Genomic DNA, 27,156 nt, shown 5'->3' on the forward strand with positions numbered 1-27,156 from the left:
AGGCTGCTCCGTGTCCTAGGGGGCACGTGGCAGGTGTCTGGGTGGCACTGCCTCGGGCTCAGCCCCTGCCTGCTCCTTCACGGCTGTGCTGTTGGCGAGGTGGCCTCAGTGTCCAGCAGGTGTGCAGGACAGCTTGACTCCTGGTGTTACGGAAGCCTTGTCCCATGGGCCTGCAGACTGACTGTTGACGGCTTAGAAACCCTGACCCTGGAGGAGACAGCGGCTTGTTTCAGGAGACGGAATCTTTGTAAGCATGTTGCCAAGTGGCATTTCTTTGGGCATGGAAATTGTTAAAAAATACTTCTGTCTGCATGGCTTCATTGGGCCGTGGGAGTAGCCGTGTGTATGTTGGAAGGCCCGTCTGCCTGTGCAGAGATCCCGGAACTGGATGTGCTGAGACCTGTGTGCGGTGCCGCACCTGCGTGATGCCTCAGTCAAAAAGGGTGAAAAGAGACCCACTCCAGATGCCCCGGCATGGTGCCCAGGACTAATGTGGGGGCTGTAGACAGAGCCTACACCCCCAGGCCCGCTGCTGAGGCCTTGTGGCTTCGTGTTCTTCTGTGTGCAGGCCTGCGGCCCCTCGGTCAAGGGCAGGTCCTGGATTCACTTGACCTTGGGTCTGCATCTGCCTGTGAAGGCTCTTGATTCAATGGCCACATCTGCAGAGTGCCCAAGGTCGGGCCCCTCAACAGGACTGGAGCAGTGCTCTGCCTCAGGAGGTGGTTCTGGGTCTTTGTGTGGGCTGAGGTGCAGGAGGGCTGGGGGGCGACGTGCCCTTCAGAGCTTGCCCCAGAGGCACCACGGTTCGGGTGCGCTTTGAAAGGCCATCATGGTCTGGACGTGGTCAAGCTGGCGGTGCTCACAGTTTTGTTCTTTGGTGGTTTGGTAAAACTTCCAATTCAGATTCTTTACAAAGTTTAGTCTTAAATTCACTGGTGTCCTGTTCTGACACTTTGTGGTGCACAGTGAAGGATGTCTTGTTGGGTTTTGTGTTTCTGCTCTGTCTCAGTTTAGATTGGACTTACATTGTCTTTCAGTGTTCCCGTCAAGCAAACCGAGGAGTGGCTTTGTCTGAGCAGGGGGTGGTGGTGGCTGGGGAAAGAGGAGCTTTCTGGTCATCGAGAGGTCACCAAATGGTCATCTCACCCCTGTCCCCCGCTTTTTACAAGCCTCTGTGTTTTATAGTCTCCAAAAGGATGAGGTCTCTCAGGAGACTAGGGGATGATGCCCAGTGTTACTGCAGTGAGGATAGCGCCTTTGTGTCCAGCCCTGCCTTGGTTGCTGCTGCTTCCTCTAGCGTGTCCCATGTCTTCTCTGAGGTGACTGAGTGCGACCGCTGTCTGAGGAGAGCTGGCTGTTCTCTGCCGTGCTGAGGAGCGTCCCTGCTGTGCTGCAGTGGCAGAGCCTCCCTCTCCAGGCGCTGCTCCCAGCCTGTGTGCGTGGGGTCACGTCCCATGGAAGGAGCTAAGCATGCTCGGAGCTCTGGTTGTAGCGCGTTTGCTTCTTGGGTGATTAAACTGATAGGCACGCGTGAATTGAAAGTGGATGACATCTGCAGATAGTAGGAGGTGGTGGACTTTGCTTCAGCAGAACCAGGGACAGCAAGAGGTGGCATATATGTGCCATGGGTGAGGGAGCAACATGTGTGGTTTATTAAAAGTAACACTGTCATTTCCAGTCTCCATGATGAAAACGTGTGATTGTACTGCTCTAAAGCTAAACTCTGAGTTTTTCCGTGTTTTAGATTAAATAGGATTGCGAATCAGGTGTCCATTCAGCGGAAGAAGCAGTTTGTTGAGAGAGCCCACAGCTACTGGCTACTCAAAAGGCTGTCTAGGAATGGCGCTCCCCTGCTGAGGCGACTTCAGTCCAGCCTGCAGTCCCAAAGGAGCACGCAGCAGGTACGTGCCCTCGCACACCCCTCGGTGTCTCTTTTGTCTTCCTGACACTCTGAGCAGGTGTCCTGCTCCGGGCGCAGCTCCTGCTCCAGGCCGCCATGCTGCCAGCCCCTCGGGCTCTGGGCTGCTCGCCTGCCGGGCCTAGTCCGGTCTGGTCCTGGAAGCCAGTGGGGACTCACCTGCGTCACGGGCTGCCAAGCGGTGGGTTTGCAGGTGACTGTCATCTGTCTGTGAGACCCGACGTCCCTGCCTTTGGCTGCTGCCTCCTTCCCCAGCTCTGCGCGTTTGTGGATGTCCAGGGAAGGGGGAGCTGTGACGGTGCTGGCGGTGTGGGGCCAGGTCCTGGGAGGGAGAGCAGCAGAGGTGTGGAAATGTGGTGTAGGGAGTGGTTTATTTTAAGGGCCTTTCCCTGCAGGCTGGTTTAGCATTGACTGCAGTGGGGAGGGTGGGGGGCCGGAGCCTGGGAGCCCAGATGAGTGAGAGGGAGGGGCTTTTGCTTTGTGAAAGAGCAGAGTTAGTGCCCCTCTGGTGGCACACGCGCTGGAAGTGGAACAGGACAGAGGTGAGCACGACCCCTGTGCGAGGACGACACGCAGACGCGTGCCGCGCTCCGTGGAAATGAAACGAGGACAGCCAAGCATGTTCTCGTACTTTATACCTGATTTGGGTTTGTGGACACGCCTGATGCTATAAAGCAGTTCTGGGGATGCGGTCAGGAAGTCAGAAATGGCTCTGCGAGCACTCGGAAACGAAAATCTGCTCACGGCCCCCGGCTGGGGCCCAGTGCTGTCTGCTCGCTCCGCGCACCATCTCCTCAGGCGGAGAGGCTGGGAGGACTCGGCCGAGAGTGGAGTCTGGTCCGAGCGCCCTCGCGGCCGTGTCTCTGCCCTCGTGGGCACGCAGCGGAATGTCCTCTGAGGCCCTCCCGGCTGCTGGTTTGCCGGGGAGCTGAGCAGGGCCAAGGGGATGCTGTTGGACACAGCAGGGCGCGTTGCTCTCTGGGGGCAGGGACAGGGCTCTGGGTCCTGCAGCTGGCTGGTGTGGGGGTGCTCTGACGGGGGTGTCTCGTGCTCTTGCTGGCCACTTGTGCTGCTCCTTCTGCTGTGCAGTCCTCCTGGTGGGCTGCTCGGGTTTCAGGTTGGTGCCGCCAAGCGGGCACCTCTGTCCCTGCCCAGGGTCACCACCCTGCACAGTGCCTGCCCCAGGAGAGAGGCCTGGGTGGATGTTTTTGGTTTTTCAGCAAAGCAACATCTTTTCCTTCTGTTACATCTTGCGATGTCGCTTTTCCTCCTGGTACCATCCCTCCTTAGTCACGGTGAGTCCTGGGCTGAGCATGTCCCTCGCCACCTCCTCGCCCCTGGCCTGGACGCTGACGTCAGTCTCAGGGAGTCCTTTATCTTAACTTTTTCTAACTCTGTGGTGACAGAACAGATATTCTATGTTTTTTAAAATTTGGATTTTAATGTTTTTTTTAAATACTTTTTGAAAACCCAAGAGAAACTGTTATGATTCTGGGCCTCTGTGAGATGGGATGTGCCCTGATCCTTCTCTGTCTCCAGGCTTGAGGGTGTGTTTCTTGGAGCCTGCTGCCCTGCGGAGTGTGTGCTGATGAGGCCGTCTCCTTCAGGGGTCCAGGGCTGGGTGCGGGTGTGCTGGTGCCCGCGGTGCCAGCTGGGTTGTGTCCCATGAAATTTGCACGCACACGTGGTCTCAGGCAGTGGCCAGGAACAGAGTGTGCGGCGGCATCAGGCTTCTGCAGACTGGATTGCCTGCTTGTGTTGGAGCTGCAGGGACTGCCGGACGGGGACACTGGGTTCAGAGCCAGCACACTGAAGGCCCCTTAGCCCACGGCCTTGGCTGCCTCCGACATGCGTAGGTGGGGCCAGCTCCAGGCATCCTGATGTGCTGCCGGCCTGCTGAGGGTCAGCTGCCTGCTCCGTCTGGTGTCAGGCTTGCTGGTTGCTTCCGGTGCGCCCCTTGTTGTCACTGTGCCTGTGGGCCCCCGAAGCTGCGCGCGCACGTGTCTCCTGCACTCTGGGTCCGATGCGGACCTCCAGAGTCCACTCTCAGCCTTGCTGTTGGGCTTGGGACCTTATCTTCGTTGGTGCCACCTGCTCGGCTGACGTGCCGTGTGTCCATCCCTGCACCTTAGGAGTAGGGTGCGTGCTCCCGTCGGGGCTGTGCTGGGACTTGTGCCCCGGGGACTGCCGGCTGGCGACGCTGTATTGTCGGCATGTGCCATGGGAAGGTGGAGCGGGAGGCTGGGAGCAGGCCCACAGGCCTCCAGGGAGAGAGGAGGGCTCTGGGGCTCTGCAGTGGGATGGACGGGCGTGGTGACGGGGAGGCGTTGCAGGGAGTGGGAGGTGGGACGATGCAGAGAGATGGGACAGTAGAGGATGTGGACCCACGGCACTCCTGTCTTCTGTTGAGCCACAGGGGAGCCACGTGGTGCAGGCCTGGGCAGGGCAGGGAGCATGCGGTGCTTGTGTGTTCTGTGGGGGTGGTGGGGCTGGGGGTGGGGACGTGGGGGTGGTGGGGCTGGGACTAGTGGAGGCTGTGGGACACAAGGCTCTGTCTGTCTCGGGGGGGTGGTAGTTGAGGTGTTGCTGTGAAATCGGTTATCTTAGATTTTGTCTTGTGCCACGCGGGGTGGATTCGCAACGGCAGGGAGACAGAATGGGAACCTTGGCCCTTTGGCAGAAGGATGGGGAGAAAAGGCCTAGGTTGGAGTCCGTGCTACCTGACCTGGTTGGTGCCCATCGCCCGCCAGGCTTGGCGGCACCACTTCATGGCTGCAGAGCATTCACGCAGCCTGTGGAGGCCGCTGCTTAGGTCCAGGCAGCTCTTTGTGGGAGGGTGGGGGCGAGGGTGGAGGGGCTGCATCCAACCACTTCATCCTGTAAGTTACGGTTGACTTCTTGAGGGGGGATCAGCTGGGTGTGATTTTAATGTTTTTTTTTAAACTTAAGAACCCCTGAGGTTAGAGTTTAACTCATTTGTCCGTGGGTCTGGGGGCCCACCCTGAGCCAGGCCCAGGAAGAAGATAGGTACAGCCTTTTTCTCCTGTGCCTGACTTTTCGGAGGGAGGGATGGACGGATGGATGGACTGATGAACAGACAGACAGGACTAGGGGGCCTGCAGGCAGATGAGGCAGCGCAGGTTGCAGGGCAGCTGGGGCCCCTGCATCGCAAGTCGTGGTGCCACGGGGTGGCACTGTCCTGGGGTCAGTTTGGAGCCCCCCGAGGCCTCGTCTGGCCACCCCCCTCCTGGGGGCTCTGGCATCAGGCTCTGTGGCAGGAGCCAGTGCTCTGTGAACCCACTCGAGGGGCTTGGACCCCACGGCCACGTGGGGTCTCTCACCGTGTAGTGGCCTGGGACTAGGGTGGACATGCTGAGCGCTCACCCGCCCTTCCTGCCAGCACCAGGGTTATGATCAGACCGCCCTCATGGTGGGGTCCAGCCCTCTCCCTGGTGGTGGGTGTCCTTCTCGTTTGTGGAGTGGAAGTTGGCTCGATTTCAAACATGATCTTCTAAAATTCTCTTTACATAGCTTGGGTACGAGAAATGACTATTTCTGTCCCACTTTACCATCTTCCAGGAGTGGTTTTTTTTTTTTAAGCTTTTATTTATGTTTAGAGGGGAAGGGGGAAGGAGAGAGGGAGAGAAATTGTCAATGTGCGGTTGCCTTTCGTGCGTCCCCTGCTGGGAACTGGCCTGCAACCCAGGCATGTGCTCTGACTGGGAATTGAACTGCGATCCTTTGGTTCGCAGGCCCGCGCTCAATCCATTGAGCTACATCAGCCAGGGCTTCCAGCAGTGGTTTTACCTGGGATGTAAAGACCACTAAACAGCAGGATCAGAAAACTTGGGCCTTGTGGGCAAGTGAGGCTGCCATGTGCACCTTGGTCTTCTTCCACCTCGGGCTGTTGGCACGCGGGCGTGTGGGCTCCACCTGCATCTGGCTGCTTCGTGGCTTTTAGATGCTCTTGGGCAATTTGGTCTCTAAATCCACCTCTTTATGTACTTACTGGCCTTGTTTGTACAGCCAATGTTACTGTGGACTCCTGTTTGATGCCGGAGGGTTTTTTTTAATTTATTGATTTTTCTTTTAAAGAAAAATAATTGATTTATTCACTTATTCTTGCATTCGTTAGTTGATTCTTATTTGTGTCCTGACCAGGGATTGAACCTGCAACCTTGGTGTATCGGGACAACACTCTAACCAAGTAAGGTACCCAGCCAACGTGATGCCTGAGGGTTTTAAAGAACATTGTTAGCTTAGTTGTTTGGTTGGTGGGTGCTGAGACCCCCTTTTGTGGTCCCCTGGCCTATGCACCCTGGTCCCAGGGCTGGAGCACCCAGGCCTGGTCTTCCCCCCTCTTGTGCCCCTGGGTGTCCCCGACTGTGGCTGTCTGTGGAAAGCAGGATCCACTCTCCAGGCAGAGCTCTCTCTTCCCTCTGCAGGGGTTCAGACTTGGGGTATGGTGGCTGGACCCCGAGGGCGGGGCTTCCTGTGTCAGCCCATCTGCATGGGACGGGCTGGAGCCTTCCGGCGGTGGAAGGTGTGTTCGCAGAGTGTGTGTCCTAGAGGCTGGGGACGGACGGCTGGCTGAGCCGTGGGTTGTGTGTGTTCCAGGGGTGAGGAGGAAAGCCGTCTGAGGCCGAACCCTCCCGTGGTGCGGGGAGACACGCACATACTATTGGGGTGGGATCGGGATGTCCTGGGCTATTGTGGTCACAACCCGCAACGGTGACAGGTGGGAGCGTCTTAGTGGAGCGTGGTTTGGGGAGGAGCCGAGGGGTTGTCCCAGCAGTGTTCTTTGCTGCGGGTGCTGGGTCTGACCTGGGAGCTGTGGTTGGACAGGGGCAGGCCTTCAGCAGGTTGGACAGGAGGGGTGGGCCCGCTCTGGGTACTGGGACTTTGTGGGGTGGTGTCATAGCAGCAGCAGGCGGGCCCGGGAGTGGAGCTGAGGATGGGCAGCTGCTGCCCTGAGAGTGGGGCGGCCGCCGCCTCGGGTGCACCTGAGGGCCCTGGGCACACTCGGGGAGAGGGGCTGCAAGCATTGGGGGTGTGTCCGTGTGGAACCAGAGAGGGGGGTTGAGGTTGGGCTAGGGGTTGGGGTGCTGGGGGCCTGCCCGGGGCAGGGCTGCGTCCTTGGGGACACGGAGCGCCTTTTGTTGTCGTTTCGGGTGCTGGGGTGGCCCTGTCAGGCTGCCAGGGACTTCTGCGATGGTTCCGTAGTACTCGCTGTCCCTGTGGTTGGAGGCGCCTTGGGCGGGCTTCATGTAGCCCTGGGCTCAGTGCCAGCCCCTGCCCGGGTCCCCGCCTGGCCACCCCATCTGGTCCCCACTGCCGGTTCCTTAGACTTGGCAACAGCACTTTTCTGGTGTTGAACGGACAACGGAGACAGGCAGGCGGTGTGTCTGGAACACAGACACACTTGTATGGGCTGGGCCTATGGCCTGGCCGGCCTGGCCTGGGTGGTTCCTGAGTTTCGGTTTTCCCTGGGCTGCTGCCTTACTCTCGGGGTCCACGAGGTGGGAGCCCCGGCCACCTTCTAAGGTCAAGGTGCGTGGCTGCTCCCGTCGCAGCTCTTTGGGTCTTCACAAGGCCCTTGCCTCTGCTCTGGGGACCTTGGTGTGCTCCGGAGAGTGGGGTGCACTGTCTGCTCTGCTGCCCTCTGTGCGGCCTGGGGCCTGGAGCCTGTTGGAGGGGCGGGGCTCCTGCTGCTGCTGGGGGCTCGCCACAAGGGCGTCTGAGGCTGACTCCCTGGCCTTCCCATCTCCTTTCACAGAGAGAAAACGATGAGGAGATCCAGGCTGCCAAGGAGAAGCTGAAATACTGGCAGCGGCTGCGGCACGACCTGGAACGCGCACGCCTGCTGATCGAGCTCCTGCGGAAGCGTGAGAAGCTCAAGCGGGAGCAGGTACGGCCTGGCTGGGGGCTGGGGGCTGTGCGGGCTGTGCGGGCTGTGGGGCTGGGGGGCTGGGGGCTGTGCGGGCTGTGGCTTCTGGGCCTGTGGGCCTCGGCCCTTGGCCCTGCTCTGAGCCATCCTGGTGCCTGGGTTGCAGACAGCTCTGTAGAAGGGGGCACTGGCCCCTCGAGGGACGTGGGGGCGGTGTGGGGTCGGGAGGTCAGTGTGGTGTTTGGGGTGGCACTGGCCAGGTGCTCGTGTGACAGGGAGTAGAAGTTTGCGGGGACAGGGTCACCTTGCGGGTGTCCGTGCTGAGCACCCTGTTCCTCAGGTGAAGGTGGAGCAGATGGCACTGGAGCTGCGGCTGACGCCTCTCACGGTGCTGCTGCGCTCTGTGCTGGACCAGCTGCAGGACAAGGACCCGGCTCGCATATTCGCCCAGCCGGTGAGCCTGAAGGAGGTGGGTGCGCGCCTGCGCTTGCTCTGCGCCCGCGGTCCACACCGGCCGGGGGCCTGCTCACCGCGTGTCAAGTTCTTACTTTTATTTCACCGTATCTTTTTTATTTTACTTCATTTTTTCGAAAATTTTACTCACTTCTCGAGGGAGGGGAAGGGAGAGAGAAAGAGAGGAAGAGAGACACTGATGTGTGAGAGAGACACAGATCGGGTGCCTCTCACACGCCCCCAGGAACTGGGGACCTGCTCTGCAGTGTGGCACGTGCCCTGACTGGGACTCAAACCCACGACCCCTCGGTTTGCAGGCTGGCGCTCAGTCCAGCGGGCCACACTGGCGAGGGCTCGCCTGTTAAGTCTTGGAAGTGGCCCCTTTTGTGGTAAAATGCCAGGAGTGAGGGAGGTGGAAGTTCCTGCTCCGAGAGACCCACTCCCTCCGCAGGTCGTGGGCGTCAGCAGTGGCCACTCGGGCTCTGAGGGAGGGAGCTGGTGTCTGTGGGTTTACATTTGGTCTGTCTCGGAGCTGCCACTTGCTGGCGTGTGGGAGTCATGTTTGCCGTGTGTGTCCGTGTTGCATGTGTGCGAGGGAGACTGTCCTGTGTGGCGTGTGTGTTGGCTCTCTGGAACGACAGGGAGCCGTTTCCTGTTTGTAAGTGCCCCTCTGTCCTCCTGCAATTAGGTGCCAGACTACCTGGACCACATTAAACAGCCCATGGACTTTGCCACGATGAGGAAGCGGTTGGAAGCTCAAGGGTACAGAAGCCTCCTTGAGTTTGAGGAGGACTTTGACCTCATTGTGGACAACTGCATGAGGTACAACGCCAAGGACACGGTGTTCTATAGAGCGGCAGTGAGGCTGCGGGACCAGGGCGGCGTTGTTCTGAGGCAGGCCCGGCGCCAGGCGGACAGCATTGGATTCGAGGAGGCCTCTGGGATGCACCTGCTGGAGCGGCCCGCTGCGGCCCCACGGCGGCCTTTCTCCTGGGAGGATGGTGAGCACCCCTCCGGGTCCAGGAGTGCGCAGGAGCGCGGCCCCTGTGAGCTCTGTGCTGGTTCGGGCCCCTAGGCCTTGGGTGCGACCCCTGCGTGGTTTCCGATCCCCGGTAGCCTTGTGAAGAAAAGAGGGAGAAGGCCAAATTTGTTTCAGTAGCAATCTCTCACCCAGCAGACCGGGCGTTGTGAATTCCGCGTGCGCGCCACACGGAAGTCACTGGTGACATGTTCCATTGGCTTTGTTTTCTCTCTGCCACCTGCTGTGCATTTTACACTCAGCGTCTCTGCTCAGCCCAGCCCTGGGTGCCCTGGGTGGGGCAGCTCGGGGCTACTCGATGCAGGCTGGGAAGAGGTTCAGTTGGGGCCTTGGCGGCTGCTGAGGGCGCCGTTTGCTGTGTTTCAAGGTGGCAGAAATGAGCACACACACTCCAGTCGGCTTCCCTCCCACCCTGCACTCCTGGTCTTCACATCCTGTCCTTGCTGCCAGGCCACCTTCCCAATGCCACACTCCCGCCACCACCAGACTTTCTGGAGGGGGCGGGACTCGGGGGCCTCTCAGTGTTGGGCCTTTCAGGAAATGGCCATGCAAGTAGCCATGGCGTTGCCCAAGTAAATTTCTACACTGGGGTCTTTCTGCGGCTTACGTGAAGGCTGAGTCCTGATCGGTGTTTTCCTTGGTGTCGGTGGGGTCGTGGGTGAGCTGGTGCCCCATGTGTCTCCTTCCTCCTTCCTGGTAGATCTCAGTGGGCACCCAGGGCCCCCGCCCGCCGCGCTGAGGCCCGTGTGGCACAGGTGGAGCGCCGCGCCTGCTCTGCGCAGAGTCTGCAGGGTAGACCGCGGCATCTTGCTTTGGGCCTCGAATGGCGTGCTGTTTGTTTGCGTGAACGCTTCTGGGGGTCTAGTGTCTGAAGTTTTGTTGGAGTGATGACGGAGTCCAGTCAGGCACTCACTTCTCGCCCTGTGCTGGTGTCTCGCCTACATCACAGGAGGGACAGGTGCTGCCCACGGAACGGTGGTGGTGGGGGAGGCACACGCCCTCATCCCCACAGCCGGGCTGGTGCCGTCCCCCCACGTCCTTTCCTCCCCTACCCCTTCCAAGGGAGCTCTGAAGAGCAGCTTGTTTGTCAGCGGCCTCGCACCGGTGGAGGTATCTGCGCTTCAACAGCGTTGGGGTTTGGCCGAGATTGAAACTCAGGGGTTTTTGTAGTAAATGAGCCTGAAATTCAGAATCCCCCGAGAATTTCGCACCCGACGTAACTGTTAAGCCACATAACGACCTGGGTCTGGAGACCTGGGCTCGGGGCAGTTTGATGCCCAGACAGCCCGTTTGGGCTCTGACGTGAGTCCGTGTCGGGGCTCGGGGTCGGTCCTCCTGTGCGCAGCAGTGCTCATGCACGTCCCCGGGGCACTGTCCCTGCCTCTGTGCCTGCGTCTGTCCCCGCCACCGTGCCCCTGGCTGGCTGTGGGTCTTCACGCTCTCCGGTGAAAAGCTCGTCTCCCTGTGGCAGCAGCCTGTCATGGGCTCAGACTGGAGGGGGCATCATGTGGCTGAGCCAGGGGTCTGGGTCGAGGGCAACGTAAGGGGCGGTGGGAGCGGGAAGGTTTTCTCACCTCACCGGGCAGCGCAGCGTTTGATGACTGACAGATGCGTGTTGTTTGCCTGCAGTGGACAGGTTGCTGAACCCGGCCAGCAGGGCCCACATGACCCTGGAGGAGCAGCTGAGGGAGCTGCTGGACAAGCTGGACCTCACATGCTCCATGAAGTCCAGTGGGTCGAGGAGCAAGCGGGCCAAGTCCCTGAAGAAGGAAATTGCTCTCATTCGAAACAAGCTAAGCCAGCAGCACAGCCAGCCCCCGCCCTCAGAGTCAGGTACTGGAGGCTTGGAAGAGGAGAGTGCTCCGCTGGGGCAGGAGGCGGGGGAGGAAGGTAAGCACAGCGCTGTTTCTGCGTCGGTCTCCCCGAGGCCCAGGGTCCCTGTGACTGTGACCCCCGTCCCACCGGGCCCTTGTGGCTGTGCTGTCGTGCCGTGTCGGTCCTCACACAGTGCAGAGTTGAAGGCACAGGGGAAGGTTCTTTCTCAACCGGCTCCCGAAAAGTCCTTGAGTAGTCATGCCCAGCCACTCAGACGGGTTGGAGAGGGGAGGCAGCTGTGTGACGGGAGTGACGGCCTTGTGCTCCTGTGTCCGCGTGGGGGGAGGGCCACGTGGAGCGCACGGGGTCTCCAAAGGCAGCTTTGCGAGGGCTGCTGTGTGGTGCCCGCCGTTCCACGCTCCTCTGACGTCTGCAAGGGGGGTGGCAGTGTGGGCGCCAGTCCCTGGGGGCAGGCAGCGGGGCCGTGCAGCCTGTGTTGGGGCCTCCCGGAGACAGTGGCTGCACTCTGGTACTTCACGTGCAGGGCGTTGGGAGCGGCGACTCACGTGGGTCGCAGTGGGAGCGTGTCTGGGAGCAGGGCGGGGCGGCAGGCGTGTCCTGTGGGCAGAAGGCACACAGCAGGCAGACCCCCTCCCGCCACTGGGAGCCCCGGGGCTCGCGTCTGGGAGGCAAACTCAGGTGGGAGCTTCAGTGGTTTGAGCAGGTGGAACCTCCCGAAAACCATTCTCTTCTTTTTTTGCCCTTTTTTCTAATTTTAGTGTCAGCACGGTTTAGATAAAATACTGGGTTGGCCAAAAAGTCCACGTGCTTTCTTTTGGTAGAATAAAGACACAGTTTTAATTTTCACCAATAACCATATTGATTTGGATATTTGGAGCATGTCAGCGAGTTCCCGTGTTGTAGAACGCTGTTTTTTTTCCCGTAACGTCTCTGTTTGATCGCTGTCAGCTTCACCTGGTCCACCCGACCGGAGCATCGTCCAGCGAGAAATCTCCAGCGTGAAACTTTGCAAACCCCTTCCGACACATTTCATCAGTCACAGCACCTTCTCCACACACTGCACAAATCTTTTTTGTTTCAGTTGCATTTTTATCTTTCTTGAAACGGCAAAGCGTGATATGCCGAAGATGTTTTGGATTTGCTTCCAACTTCAGGGTGACGGTGGTTACACAAAAACCCGCTCACTGTACGCTGTGACGGCTGTGACGGCTGTGACGGCTGTCGCAGTTGAGCCTAACGACACTGCTCCAGATGAAGTCCTGGACAGCTGAGCACCACTGGGGCTGTCTCCTGGGAAAACCAAGTGAACTTTTTGGGCAGCCCAGTAGGAAGTAGAGTGAGACTTCCTGCCACGTCCAGTAGCATTTGGGTTTAGAGTCTTCAAGTTTTTAAAAAAACAACATGTATTCAGACTTCTGTAGCTTCTTAAAAGACGCTTTGCCGCTGTGGGTGGTCTTGGGTGTCCTGGTCACGGCCATGCGGTGCTCCGGTCCTTGTAGGGCGCAGAGCCCGCCCGCCCCCACGTGAGTGCGGGCTGTGACCGTTCGGCTCTCCGAGTCCCCTCGGTTCCTGTGGGGCACCTCCCCCGTGTCCTGCAGAGTGAGAACGAGAGCCTGGAGTTTTCCTCATGGGGAGGGACCTCCTGTGCACACAGCTGAGAAGGGCCAGGCAGCCTCTCCCCCCTTGTGCCTGGTTTTCAGTCTGGCGCCCTGTGGACACAGGTGCCCGTGGTGTGCGGTGCGGGCCGCAGCACTTCTCCTTCCGGTGGCGCGGGTGGTAGTTGGTTCCAGAACAGAAGAAGCATTGCGACCTGCGGTCGGTTCTAGGACAGAGAGAAGCCTCGGTGTTCAGTGTCCGTCCCCCCCCGCCCCCCGCCAGGAGGGTCTGGTTCTCGCGTGCGCTTGCTCACAGGGACCTCTGGCAGTCAGACCCCTTCTGCGCCCCCGTGCTGTGTTGCCAGGCCTGTTGTACCCTTGGGGGCTGAGTGCCCTGAGACATGGCAGGACCCGTGGGGTGGGGGCCCTCCGCACTGCCCTGGACTGTCGTTCGCCGGGGCACTCTGCTTCTGTCCCAGGAGGGCCTCACTCATTGCGTCACTTGTCCTGGAGAGGGAGGGGTGGGGGGAGCGGCTCAGGTGCCATCGTTGGAGCAGCCGACTGAACACTTCCTCTTCCCTGGAGGTCAGCAGCATGTGCCCTTTTTCCTTCATCCTGGGGCTCCCCTCCTGGCATTGGGTCCCCATCTGAGGAGTGGCGGGCAGCCTTGCCTGCCAGGTGGAGGCCCCCGGTTGGGCCTGGTCCCTCGAAAGGCCACCTTTGCTGCTTTGTAGCGCTGGGGCCCTTTTACAGGGTGCATGCACCACACTGAACGCAGTGGCAGGAGATGGCTTGGCCTATGAGGTGTGCCCTTGTTAAACGTGACCAGGTCCACCGAAGCGTGTGCTGCTTTCAGTGGTGGGAACCGGGGATGGAGAAGCAGAAAGCAGCCTTGGAAGGCCAGTCACAGGGGCCGGGGGCACCCACCCTCAAGCAGGGAACCTCTAGCAGGTGCAGGGCAGGGTCACATTTACTCCATGTGTGCTGGTGAAGACAACCCTGGTCAGATGCTGACGTCACTGTGGGGATGGGGTCTTAGAGGACTGATGGTGGCACAGAAGCCAAGTCTTCTAAACCAGGGGCCTTGTAACAGCAGGGTCGTCACCGCATTGAAACAGGAGGTGCCTCAGTGCCAGCCCTGCCGTGCCTGCGGTCGCCCTCATCTGAGGGATGGGAGGTCTCCGGGGCTTGAGGTCCCCCGAGACGTTCCTCTAGTTGAGTCCCTGGATATGAGGTGCTGGTAGCAGGCCAGTCTCTGTCCCACGCCTTGCAGTTTGGGGCCAGTGCTCCACGGCTGCGCGGTGGCTTCGGGGCGGGGTTGGGGGCGTAGTCTGGTTCGGGGCTGTTTTCTGAGGTGAGGGTGGAGCTAGGTGGGGCTTAGTCGGAGCCAGAGGTGGCACACCCCACCACGCATGTCCAAGGGGAGCCCTGAGTGCGGCCAGCAGCTTGCAGAGGCCTGAGTTCTCTGTCTCCTCCCGGAGTTCAGTTCCGTTGGCCGAACAATGAAGACTGTGGCTTTGGGAGAGGAGTGAGCTGTGGGCTTCGGGGCCAGGGTGTCGTCTCCGAGTTCCTCGTGGGCGCTCTTGCTTTCGGCTGTCACATCTGGAGCCTGCTCGGCTAATGCAGGACTGACTGGAGCCTCCTGGGGGCGGCTTGTTCATCGCAGCCCATGGGGTGTGCCGGTGTAGCCCTGGCGTCGGGCTTGAGCACTTCCGTGCTTGGGGGGGGGGTGCGAGCCCGGGGTGGGAACGGGGGTGCGGTGTGGGTGGGTGTGGCGGCGAGCAGGTGTGTGAAGTGTCCAGCTGTGGCTGCGCACGTGTGAGTACCTGGGACCACAGCTGGCTCCCGAGAGCAGTTGCTTTGGACCAGGCGCCCCAGGGTGAGGCTCTGCGTCCGTTCGTTTTGTGGACACGGGATGAGTGGCGTTTCGGGTGCGGATTTCCATGTCAGCGACTTCGAGTCCCAGAGAGTGTGTTCTAGAAGCTCCTCGAGCTGTAGTGCCCACACGGTTCCATCACACGTAGTGTTGTGCACACCACAGACTTTCTGTCTTGTGTGTGCACATCCAGTGAGGTTTCCACCCACAGTGCAGCAGGGCCCCTGCTCTGCTGGCGGGCGGGGCCCCGGGGCCCAGCACTGCAGCTGTGAGGCTCACCGGGCACGTACGTGGGGCTGCGTGGGCCTGGCGACTGGTCACTGGAGCAGCCTCTGATGGATGGTGGCCCTTCACTGGCCCGCCCCCTAGTGCCTTGGAAGTCCTTGTGTGAGCTTGGGTGGGTGCCAGTGGCTGAGGAGGAGGGACAGGGGCTTGGGCAGCCTGTGGCTGTGAGGAGGAGCCGGAGGTCTCCCTGCTGGAGGCCCCTGTGTGTCTGGGGTGGGGCTCCTGTGAGGAGGGCAGGAGTGGACTGAGTGGGAGAGTGGGGGCAGTGTGGACTGGGGTGGTCCTCAGCACAGCCAGGCACACGGGTGCCTCCCGGGCCCTGGGGCTGAGGTTGGCCTTTGAATAGGGGTGGGCTGGAGGTGGCTGGTGAGGGACCTGGCTGGGTGGTGGGAGAACCCAGCCAGGAGGAGCAGCCACTCGGTTGGGCAGGAGGGGCCCTGCAGGTCCCCTGGCCAGGACCAGGGCAGACCTCTGCAGGTGCCACCACGGGCACTTCTGGTGGGGAGGTCAGGAGGGGAGTGTTCAGTGGGGACCCCGAGGGGCAGGCTGGAGGAGGGAGAAGAGGCCATGGCTGAGCTGCCGCCCGTGGGGTGGGTCAGGGCCCAGGGGCATGTGGGCGGGAGGACGCTGTCCGCAGGGCTGCCGCACGCCCTCATGCCCGAGTGCACGGTGCTCCTGGGCACCTCGTGAACACCGATTCCTTACGTCTGTTAGTGACTTTGAACAGTGGTGGGAAGAGTTTGGTCACCAGTGAACATGTCAGTGTGGCCCGTGGCCCGTCGCCGCTGAGGGCGCTCCTGACAGGCTCTGGGTGGCCCCTGAAGGTGTGAGGCCTGGCCCTGGCCGTTCTGGAGAGTCAGTGGTGCCTGCAGTCTGGGGTCCTCTTCCCGGTTCCGAGGTCCCGCGGGCCGACGGGCTGTGCAGCTGTTCGTTTGCACAGTGAACTCGGGGTTCTAGTGGTTTGGGAAGTGTGCAGGGTTCATGCAGCCGAGACCACCCACCTGGACAGCGAATGCCACTCTGGGCATTGGAGTGGTTGCTGTTGGCCGTGGGTCCTGCGTGCTGTAGCCAGTCAGCCTCGCGCAGAGAGAAGCCATGTGCTCATCCCACCGGCCTGTCCCCACCCCTGTCCCTGCCCCCACGGGGCCTGCCCTCCAGCCCGGGGCAGGAAGAGCAGCCTCCAGGGGCGCGGCCGGAGCTCTGCTCCTCGGCGTTTTCAGATGTCTCGTTTTTACGATAGAAATTTTAAAAGCCCTTTAAAAAGACATTAAAATAGCCTTCTTCTAAAGACTGCATTTATTTTTAAAGTCAGAGTGAAAAAAAGAACCTAAGTTGTAGCATTTCGGAACGTGGTGTAGAGAGCAGGGTGTTCTGAGAGCTGAGGGGCAGTCCCCTCCCCTCCTGAAAACCGCTCTCAGCCCCTGGGTTCTGCCTGGTTCTGGCGCCGACTGGGAAGCCTTGGTCAGGGCGAGGGGTCAGTGTTGCTCCCACGCGTTAAGCTCTGACCGTGGCCGGGACAGTGTGGGGATGCCCGGTCAGACCCTTAGGTGCGGGCACTGGTTTTCCTTTCTCAAGGTAAGTGGACCATGGATGGCAGTGGTTGTCACGCCCTGGAATGACGCGTCTCGTGTTGGCGAGTGTGGGTCCCTTTCCCAGTCGGTTCCCCAGACCCGACGGCCCTCGGTGCCCACAGACACTGTGTGTGATGCTTTGTCTCCTTAACTGAATTCGTGTTTTGGTGGAGTTCACATTTGTAGTAAGTTTTATAATAGACTTGATAATTACCAGTTTTCAAAAATCACTTTATTTATAATTTTTTCAGGAGATAAATCTCCCCCTAAACTTGAACCACCAGACGCATTACCTCTTCCTTCAGACTCGGAGACTAATTCAGAGCCACCAACCCTCAGACCAGTAGAACTCAACCCAGAGCAGAGTAAACTATCCAAAAGAGTCACATTTGGTAGCGAGTCACGTAGCGCTCGCACTCAGGGCGCATTGGTACTCGGACACCCGGCAGAGCCCTCCCTCGCCTGTAGGGGCGATGCGCCGGCGGCGGCGGCGGCCTCCGCGGTGGCGGAGCCAGCAAGCGGTGTAAACAGACGCACTTCTGTTCTCTTCTGCAAATCGAAAAGTGTAAGCCCCCCAAAGTCTGCCAAGAACACTGAGACCCAGCCAACTTCTCCTCAGCTAGGGACCAAAACCTTTTTGTCTGTAGTCCTTCCGAGGTTGGAGACTCTTCTGCAGCCAAGAAAAAGGTCGAGGAGCACCTGCGGCGACTCCGAGGTGGAGGAGGCGTCCCCGGGAAAGCGCCTGGACACAGGTAAGCGCCTCGTGCCCCCATCGCCCCCTCTGTCCTCCAGGGTCCGAGGGCTCGGTTGTTGGGATGCTGCCCAGCGGTGGTCTCAGGTCACTGTGCGCAGTTTGCTTAATCTAGATGAGAAGACAGTACATTTACTTTGAAAAGCCCTAACTTGTAGGTCTGAGGGGCGCCATCTCGGGTGGCCAACGCCACAGTGGCCATGGCATGGGCAGTCCTGCTTGTCCTCCCCCCGAGTTCGTGCATGGGCGGGGGCCTCTGAGCCGCTCATTTGGCGTGCAGTGTGTGTGCAGACACTTGGGTGGTGTGGGACAGGCTGGGTCTGGCTCGCGGAGCCCACTGGAGGGACGTGCGTCGGGGAGACACTGAGTGGCTGTAGCCTGTGGCGTGCTGGGTGGTCCTTCTTCTGCGGAGGGCATGGGCCCGGGGCCCTCGGAAAGCGGGCTGCCCTTGCCCAGCTGGCTCAAGAACTTTCTGGTGTTCTGTCACGGTTCTGTGTAGTTTCACTAGTATGCGAATTACTGTTTCCTGCTGAAACAACACTTGAAAGTGTTTCTTGTTCACTAGTGAGCTTCTACAGCCTGAATTAGTTTAAGTGACCAGGAAGTCCCCACACATGCCTCTGGCCGACAGTGTTTCCACAGGGTCCTGGGGGCTGAGCTGGAAGGGGGCGCCTGAGCCACGGGCCTGTCGTCCTCCTGGAGGTGTGTTTGAGCGTGTGTGTCTTGGACCAGAGCCTGCTCTGTGTTTCATACTGGGCCATCTGTCAGGTCTCGACCAGGAGTGTCCTTTCGCGTGGCCACCCTGCTGGCGGGCTGCTCTTGGCGCAGCTGTGAGGGTGTCAGGTTGCATGGCAGCGAGTGCATCTGTCCTGTCAGGTGCGGGGGCAGGGCCAGGGGGAGGGCTTCACGCAGAGGGGACTGCACCCACGGGCTCCCATGCTGGGCACACAGCTCATTCTTGTCATTGCTGGAGTGTCTTACGTGACACTCATTTTAACGCGCGAGAGACTCTCCCAGACGCAGCTGCTTTGCAGACACTGTCTGCCACGTCCGCCTGTGTTTTGATGGGTTGAGGAGGTGAAGCTGGAGTTCTTGAATTTGTTAGAACCATTGAGCTCTGAGTGACACGGAGTCCCTTCTGTGTTTCACAGGAGGCAGTAAGGTGGGTGCGGAGCTCACTGCGGGCGCCGGCCTTCCCCTCGCCGTGCCGGCCTTTCTTAGGAAGCCGAGTGCAGCTCACTCTATGTGTTCTGAGTTGTGCTCGCAGCCGGCATTTGGAGGGAGGCCCTGCGTGTTGTGGGCCCATTCGGCAGCAGCCTGGGTGCTAGGCCCTGGCTGATGACTCCTGGGCATGGGCTGTTCACCCCACGACAGAGCCTCTGGCCTCTGCCTGCAGCACCGTGCGGGGCCTGGTGGGTCAGGTGCCCCACCGGAAGCTGGTGTTCCCACAGTGTTCTTCACCTGACCCTTTGGGTTCTGCTCGAGCCTCTAACTGTTGGTGAGGTTCCACCAGCCTGGCAGGCACGGCTTACAGGGGGCTCTTGACGTCCCCAGTAGAAAATAACGTGACCCCTCCTCCTGCTCATCCGCCTCTGAGTAGAGGGCTTTGCGCATGGCGACGGGGGGGGCCTTGGAGGAGCGCGTGCGTCCAGTAGCCCTGACTGAGACGCAGTCTTTGCTTTCTTGTTCCGGAGCGGCAGTAGAGTCAAGTGGGTGCATGATGAGGCCGCACACGTGCTCCCGTGTGGCCGGGGGCCTTAGTGTGCGTGGGCTGTCCCCCCGTGGGTTCCGGCCCCGCCTCACAGGGGCTTCGGCTCTGCATGCCTGGTCTCTTGTTCCAAGCTGCGGCCTTGCAGTCTGGACTTGAAGTGCTCTGGGCGCTCGATTGCCCCTGCACGCGGTCTGCATGCTCGCCTGCCTTGTGGGAGTCCTCTGGTTTCCACCACGCGCTGCAGGATTTCTGAGTTAAACTCTCCCTCATTCCGAGACATGAGCCCCAGGGCTCCATCAGGAGGGTCTGTAGGGAGGCGTGTGCTGCTTCTTGGCCTCATGGGGGTCAGTGCACCTGACTGCACCCCGGGTCATGTATGCAGAGCTGTGCTGTGCCCTAGCATCTGTCTTCGGAGACCGCTCACGTTTCCAACGAAGGACCGTCAGGCTGGAACGTCTGTGCTCCTTGTCCCCTTTTGTGGTTCTTGCCAAGTGGTTCTTGCTGCACATGTGGGAGGGTGTACACGAGGACAGAGGCGGGGGCCTCTCCTGTGTCCTCGTCTGCGCAGGGCAGAGGCTGGTCTGTCCACCTCTTCAGTCAGAGTAGGCTCCTGTTCTCACTGCCGACTTGCTGGTGGATCAGTGTTTGGACCCTAATTGCTTCTCTTGACCTGGGTCGGGGCTCTGCCGTGGGGCTGTTATGGGGCACAGATCGCTGCGCCTTGTGTTTCACGTAATTCCTTGGATGACGTTGGAAGCATTGGTCCAGCCTCTAAACCAAAACCTGCCAGTGAGACCTGTCCCCACTGTAAGTCAGAGCCAGGTGCCCCAGGAGGAACTGCCTGGCACCGGCTCAGCTGGCTGGGACCGCACATGGCCCCCCCTGTGAACAGGCATGAGCCTTGTCTCCGGTCACCGGAGTTGCTCTGAGTGTGTCCTGCATCCCCAGCGGACTCACTGGTGGTGCCCTCGGCGGCGCCACCCTGGGCCAGACGCGCCTGCAGGCTCCACACAACACGGGAGACCCTCGGTTGTCGGCCTCTGTGCCCCCGGGGCCCTCCACACCTTCCTCCCTGTTCAGCTCTCTCTCTGTGCGCCCCCCCAGCTGTCCCCGAGGGGCAGCGGCAGGCCTGTCTCTCTGGTCACCACAGCTGACCTGGGAAGTGGGAGCGGCCCCTGTGGGCTTTCTGCCCCTGGCACCTTTGGAGCCAGTCCAGGCACAAGCAGGGGGGCGGGTGTTGGGAGGTTTTACAGAAATACTGAAACATGCGCACATAACGCCATTCTCTCGCCCGTAGTAAGAGTGGAAATGGGTGAACAAGACAGTGGACTCGTTCCACTGCGCAGGGAGGCTGAGTGCAGTCACCGGGCCCACTGGCCTCTGAAGTGGGTCACACAACTGATGCCGGGCGGACATGTTCTGGGGGCTGCTTGTACCACGTGGCCCGGGGTGGGCGGCAGTGACGGCAGCCCATTCTCGGCTTTGCCTCTCACCCGGCTGCCACCCGGAAGGTTCTTCAAGGACTCCCAGTGGTGTTGTGGGGTGGGCCTTGGCTGTCACACCGGGGAGGCCACGCGGGCCGTTCACATTGGAGGCTGAGCCTCGGCGCCAAGCCTTGGCGAGCGAGTTCCCTCTCCCCGAAGAGTCTCCTTGGGCTCGCAGTGAGCGTACGATTTGGGAAGAGCCCTGTCTTCTGAGCAGCAGCGGGTCTTCACCGTGGGCTCCCGTCGCTCGGCAAACCGCCCTGTGCCCAGGCGAGCCGTCACCCAGGCTTTGGTGCCCGCCTGCAGAGCACAGGCAGAGCGGACGAGCGCACTCCTGGAGCCCGAGGGTCGGCGGGTGGTGAGGGAGCCCTGGCTTCGACCGAGCCTCACGGCTGCGAGAGCCCCTCTCAGGAGAGCCGGCCTGTCCCCGACGCTGTGATACCAGCAGGGCCTTCTCCGCTCCAGCTTTGAGAGTCCTGGGCGGTGACCCCTTCCAGTGCAAGGCTGTTCATCTATAGACACTGGGAGGCTGTTTAGAAGTCGGTGGGGGAGCGTAGCCGCCTTCAGCCGCATCTCAGTGGACCTTCTGGACGACTTGCTGCGCCTCCCAGCTCGGTGCTCGCCGCCTCACCCGGCAGGTGCACGTTGCAGAGGCGGCTTCTCTCCCTGAGCCTCGTTAGCCGGCCTCCGCCAGCGTCAGGCGTTTCTCCCACGGCCTGCTCGCCTGTCCGCCTTCGCAGAACTGAGCAGAGGGGGCCTTGCTCTGAAGAGGGCTCTGGCTCAAGGGAACCTTGTGTCTGGTGTGATCTTCCACCCAGACCGCCAGAACTTCCTCCCTCTCAGCAGTGCGGCTGCTTCGCCTTCTGGTCACTCGCGTGGTCGCCGGAGTCGTGCTTTTAGTTTCCTTGGAGAACCTTCCCTCGGCTTTCTCTCTTGGGCTGACTGTTTGGTGCAGGAGGCCTGGCTTTTGTCTTAGCTCGGCTTCCAACACGCCTTCCTCACCAGGACGGTCGTTCCTAGCTTCTGATTTAAAGTGAGAAACATGCGATGACTCTTCCTTTCACTTGACCACGAGGGGCCGAGGCAGGGTCATCGTCCGGCCTGGTTTCAACACTGTTGTGTCTCAGGATGGGAGGCCCGAGGTGAGGGACAGAGATGGGGGACGGCGGGTCGGCGGGCAGTGAGAACGCAACACCTGTGTCCCCCAAGTTCGCCGTCTTCTGTGGGTGCGTTTTGGAGAGCCCCAAAGCAATTACAGTAGTAGCGTCAACTGAGGTCACTGATCACAGATCCCCGTGACGATGAGAGGGCAGTGACAAGGTTTGAGACACTGCGCGTAGGACACTGAGCACAGGCGGTTGGGACAGTGGTGCGGGGAGGGTCACTCGGTCCCTGGCTGCACAGGCCCTTCGGCACGTGCACACGCGGGGTCCACCAGCTTCGGTTGGGCAGGGCGGCCAGTGTTGCCAGAGGCGAGTGAGCCTTGTAATCTGACCCCCTGCCTCATGACGCTTTTGAAAAATGGATTTTTAATTTTTTAGCCTGAATGGGATTCTTTTTCAGAAAAAATAAAAACAGGCACAGCCCTTCAGGTGTCACAGGGGAGGGAGCTGGGCTGGGGCCTGGCGGTGGACGCGGCTGAGTGTGGGAGGAGCCGCCCGGTTTCCTCCAGGCTGGGCCAGGCGCTGCCCCTGCTCACTGATGGGGGTGGGCTTGGGGGCGGGTGGTCAGGGGTTCGGCTCTGAGATCTGCCTCGGCTGAAGCCTGGACTTGTGGAGGGCCGCGGTGAGGCGACTGCTGGGGTGTCGGCTTCCGGGGAGCGGCGCTGGCCTGGCCCTTAGCCCCCCTGAGGTGGGCCAGCACCTGTGGTCTGTGTTGAAGCGTTTTGGAGTGTTTTTGAAGCTCTGTGAATCCTTTCCTTTGAAAGGAGATTTTTCGTAGGTTTTCTGTTCCTGTTTGAAGCTCCACTGTGTGAAGCCACTCGGTGGTGGCCTCGCTCCTCAGGCGAGGCTCGTCCCCAGCGTGTGCCGGACGGTGGTGTGCGGCTCCGTGCGTCGGGGGTGAATGACTAACGCCCTTGCCTCGCTTCTGCGGAGGCTGCTCACCCCTTGAGGTTACGAGACGCACACCTCCTGGGCGCTGTCTGAACTAGTTTGCTTTGAACTCTGCAGTGGTCTGTTACCTAATTCCATTGCACAGGTGCTGTGTCTCCTACACCGTAAGCACTGTGTGGGGGTTGTGGCCAGAGGACCAAGGTGCGCGGACACAGGCCGCACGGCAGGTCCGGCTCTGAGGGGGGCGGTGCTTGAGCTGCCAGCCTCAGTGGCAGAGCTCGGGCACTGGTGTCTGTTGCAGGCCTCACCAACGGCTTCGGGGGCGTGAGGAGCGAGCAGGAGCCAGGCGGCGGTCCCGCGAGGAAAGCTACACCGCGGCGCCGCTGCGCCTCCGAGTCCAGCATCTCCTCCAGCAGCAGCCCGCTGTGCGGCGCCAGGTGGGCTCCCGGCCCTCGCACCTGTGGGGATGGAGGGTGTGGCACACGTGCACCTGTTTTGTGGAGCTTAACTAGAAATGGGGAATCCCAACTACAGGAAGACACAATTTTTGAATCTGTAGTTAATTTGTACTTGTCTTTTTCTCATAAAGGCTTGCCTTTGTGAGCCCTGCCCTGGCCCCCTGTCTCGAGGAGGCCGCCTTGTGCCTGGGGCCCCGTGTTCCCCGGCTCGGTGGGCGCAGCCGGACTGCGGCTGTGGGGCTGCAGACAGGGCCACCCTCTGACGCAGCTCTGCTTCTCCTTCGGCAGCTTTAACGCCCCCAAGTGCGGCCGGGGCAAGCCGGCCCTGGTGCGCAGGCACACGCTGGAGGACCGCAGCGAGCTGATCTCCTGCATCGAGAACGGGAACTACGCCAAGGCGGCCAGGATCGCAGCCGGTGAGCGCCTCCCCGGGCCCCTGCCCGCGTCCTCCGGGCAGCACTTCCCGAAGGCAGCGCTTGGGGCGAGTGCCCACCTGGACGCAGTGTCATCTTTCTACCTGGGGGGGTGGACTTGGTGGGTGTGCCCTGGCCCCCCTCCTGGAAGGGCCAGCTGCAGTGCATGGGGGCGGGGGGCGCTGGGCCAAGACGGGTCTGCAGGCTGGGTCTGTGTGGCCAGCCCTGGGCTGCCGTGGCGGGGAGTGAGGCTTCCGTCCAGCAGCTTGTTTGGTGCGGAGTGCTGACCTGCACGTGGTTTCTGGGTGTGAAACGCTGCAGAGGCTGCTGGTGTGTGTTTAGGCCAACCTGTGATTTGCAGCCATCTGTGAGACAGCGAGTAGGTGCGGTGGGGGGTGTTCCCCAGCTTTCAGCACCTAGAGGAGGCCCTGGGTCAGGTGGGGACAGCTGAGCTGTACAGTTGGGACGGAGGCTCTGAGGGCACAGCCAGGAGGGACCTTGGGTTGCCAGGATGTGGGCGTGGCCTTTCAGGGTTGGTTGGAGAGGCGAGGCTCCCTGCTGGTTGAGTGTGAGGAGGGGTGAGGAAGGCGGAGCGGGTGAGTGGGCCAGGGCTGTGGTTTCAATTTGGAGTGTCAGTTGCGGGGATGCACTGGGGCCCTCTGGAGGCTGGCACGAGGGTGGGAGAGACGTTGGGAACCTGGAGGTCAGAGGCCCTTGGGCGAGGGCAGGGTGGGGCTGTAGGTGACACAGTGAGGGAGAGGGTGCAAGGACCTCAGCCACGCTCAGGAGCCAGGGGTAGATGCGCTGTGACCCTCCTGTTCGGCAAGCGGGGGCTGCTGCCTGGGCATGACTCGCGCCTTCTGGGGTGGCCTCACGTGTGCCGGGTGCTCTGCTGTCTCCCAGGGGCCTCACTGCTCTGTTCTCCGCTCCTTCCGCAGAAGTGGGTCAGAGCAGCATGTGGATGTCCACCGACGCCGCGGCCTCCGCCCTCGAGCCTCTGAAAGTGGTGTGGGCCAAGTGCAGCGGCTACCCCTCGTACCCCGCCCTGGTGAGTCCTGGGCCCATGGGGTGGGGGTCGGTGCCGCTGCCGTGTGCTCTTGGGTCCGGAGCTAGGTGTCCTGGGAGCTGCTGCCGAGAGACCCGCACCCGGGGTGTCAGCGTCGGGAGAGCTCTACCAGAACCTGCCTCCAGCCGGGGCCCAGGACTTCCTGCTGGGGCCACTGCGCAGGTGTGACCGCGTGTCCTCTCTTGGCAGATCATCGACCCCAAGATGCCGCGGGTGCCTGGCCACCACAATGGGGTCACCATCCCAGCCCCGCCGCTGGACGTGCTGAAGATTGGCGAGCACATGCAGACCAAAGCCGACGAGAAGCTGTTCCTGGTCCTCTTCTTCGACAACAAGAGAAGCTGGTGAGTGTGCGGGCGGCGTGCGGGTGGCACACTCGCCCCTTCACCCGTGGGAACCGCGAGGCGCGTGAGTGGCCAGGCCTCCTCGGGGGTGGGAACCCGCGCCGAGTCGGCCAGGCCTCCGCCCCAACAGCTTTGTCTCCCTCTTGCTTGGGCACTGTGGATGGGCAGCCCCCTCTGCGTTTCCTACCTGGGTGGCCCACCTCTCGTACTCACTGGCCTCAGTCAGTCCCCGACCCTGGCACCCCGCAGAGTGTGTGGCACCCCGCAGAGTGTGGAATGCGAGCTGGCTTGCCGCACAGAAGCAGCCCACACACAGCACTTCTCGGGGCTGACAGCTCACTGTGCTGACCTGCGGCCCTGTGTGCCCAAAGCTGCTTTGTGTGCCTGGTGTGGTGCCTGCTTGGCGGGGGAGGGGCAAGGCCTACTCGTACCTGGCAGGGCTGTTGCGTGGGCATCTGCTGGCATTGGCACGTTTGGCTGGGTTGGGTTTGTGTGCCACGCTGCTGGCCTTTGTGACCACGCGGGAAAGTCATGGGATGTCGACGGGGCCTTCTGGAAGGCCCCTGGAAGTGGCCTTCCTGGAAGTCACGGAGGAGAGGAGGGGCCACCTGGTTTTATGCTTCCCTGAGCCACCGCTCCACAGAGATGTGGTGGAAGGGTCGAGCTGTGTGTCTGCCCCACAGTCCCCAGGCTGTCCAGGGCTGGTGGCTTAGGTGGCTGCTTCTCGGCCCCCCGGGCCCCACAGTGCCCAGTCTCCCCAGAGGGGTCTGAGTGGTGAGGTTGGACCCTGGAGCACGATGACGCGGCTGTGCAGTCCTCATTGTTGCCATTCCTTCTCTTTCAAAAAGGCAGTGGCTCCCAAAGTCCAAAATGGTTCCCCTCGGCATCGACGAGACGATAGACAAGTTGAAGATGATGGAGGGGAGGAACTCCAGCATCCGGAAGGCCGTGCGGGTCGCCTTCGACCGAGCCATGAACCACCTGAGCCGTGTGCACGGGGAGCCAGCCAGTGACCTCAGCGACATTGACTGAGGCCGCCTCCACCCCGCCGAGCGTTGGCAGGGGTGCGTGTCGCGTGTGCTCACGGCCTAACTCGCTCTGACTTCTGGGGGAGGGAGGAGGTTTTGTTTCCAAGTTTTCTATGAAACTGCCCGTCTTGGCTCCCTGCCTCTGCTGGTGGCGCGCGCCTTCCGAGCGTGACTGTGCTCGAGACGGGTCACGGCGGAGGGCGCGCTTGCGTCACCTTCTTTGATCCATAGCTTTTTTTTTAAAGACTTTTGAATGTTTAATAATTTTGTAAATCATACTCTTTACACAGAGTACCAGTTATTTAATAGGATGGGATGTAAATTTACAATGACAAATGTGTATTTTAAGAAAGAAAATGCATTATTTTGAATGGTACTTTGTGGAAAGGGGGAGGATAGACGTCTGCCGTGCGCACCACCTGCAACTCACCAAAAACACTCCGCCACCCCGGGCGGGCGGGCGGCGTGCCCCACGGGTCCCGTCCCCGGTCTCCTCCGCCTCCCGCGCCCCAGCCGCCCACGGGGTGCCTCCAAGCGGATTATTTATTGTAGAAAGTGTATTCATTTGCTTTATAATGAAAAATAAATTTGCAAAAGTATATTGATATGCATTTTTATACAGGCACATAAACGTTCGCCTTGCTTTGAAGCAGGACGTGTGGTTGTCGTGGCAATGGCTGGCTGTGTTCTCCGGTTTTGTAACTCGTACTCCTGTTTACACCGCGGGCCTTTCTGTGACTTGCTTTGATTTGGGACACTTTGGTAGCAATAGGGACTTTGGATACATTTTGTATGGTACCTGTGATGTACATAGAATTAGTACTTTATTTTTATTTTTAAGAGGTAAAGCATTATGTTAGGGGAAAAGGTAGGGTGGGTTTCCAAAATTGCATTTTTTATATTAAAAAATAAAGTCAAGATTTGGACGGTGTGGCCATTTCATTCCTAGTCCCGGAGTGCAGACCAGCGGGCCACCTGCAGGCCGGCCCGGTCCCGTCCGCCTGTCCCCGCCAACTCGTCGAGGCACGTGACGCGCCTTCACCCTCACTTTGTCATGGGTGGCATTATTTATTACTTTAGCCAGTCGTATTTTTATTTTAAATTGGTAGTTGGAGATTTTTTAATGTTTTTTTTCCTGCTTTTTCAGTCTCAGTTGTTTGTAACATCTCCACAGAAACTTGAAAATAAATGTCTTCCTTTGATAGTTTTGTCCTGTGTCCGACAGACGCCTTTTCTCTGCCGTGGCCCCTTGAAGGCCCTGCCCAGAGCCCGGGGCTGAGGCGGCTGCGCCCTCTCCACCACGGGAGGGTGCTGTCGCGGAGTCCCCGCAGAGCAGATGGTGACACTTGGAGCTTTTCTGGTGGTGTCAGCTGGGGTCGAGTCTTGC

At 60.3% G+C, this 27,156-nt stretch overlaps 1 protein-coding gene across 5 annotated transcripts in view; it reads left to right on the plus strand.

Moving 5' to 3' along the window:
• BRD1 (bromodomain containing 1) overlaps positions 1-26,370 on the plus strand; it is a 42,823-nt gene extending 16,453 nt beyond the window's left edge. For 2 of the 5 annotated variants that reach the window (XM_037049267.1, XM_037049276.1), the window contains exons 3-13: positions 1,745-1,901; positions 7,695-7,826; positions 8,146-8,274; positions 8,947-9,259; positions 10,927-11,187; positions 16,712-17,212; positions 22,762-22,897; positions 23,207-23,334; positions 24,270-24,379; positions 24,587-24,741; positions 25,590-26,370. In XM_037049267.1, coding sequence (XP_036905162.1) covers positions 1,745-1,901; positions 7,695-7,826; positions 8,146-8,274; positions 8,947-9,259; positions 10,927-11,187; positions 16,712-17,212; positions 22,762-22,897; positions 23,207-23,334; positions 24,270-24,379; positions 24,587-24,741; positions 25,590-25,773 — 2,206 coding nt within the window. In that variant the 3' untranslated portion in view covers positions 25,774-26,370. Of the gene's footprint in view, positions 1-1,744; positions 1,902-7,694; positions 7,827-8,145; positions 8,275-8,946; positions 9,260-10,926; positions 11,188-16,711; positions 17,213-22,761; positions 22,898-23,206; positions 23,335-24,269; positions 24,380-24,586; positions 24,742-25,589 lie in introns of those variants that run through there. The other 3 variants (XM_037049283.1, XM_037049286.1, XM_037049291.1) reach the window with 3 other exon arrangements.
• Positions 26,371-27,156: the final 786 nt, after the last annotated feature.

This window comes from Sturnira hondurensis, unplaced genomic scaffold (genome assembly GCF_014824575.4).
Source record: "Sturnira hondurensis isolate 20B ecotype Veracruz unplaced genomic scaffold, ASM1482457v3 Scaffold0000780, whole genome shotgun sequence".
Lineage (NCBI taxonomy): Eukaryota > Metazoa > Chordata > Mammalia > Chiroptera > Phyllostomidae > Sturnira > Sturnira hondurensis.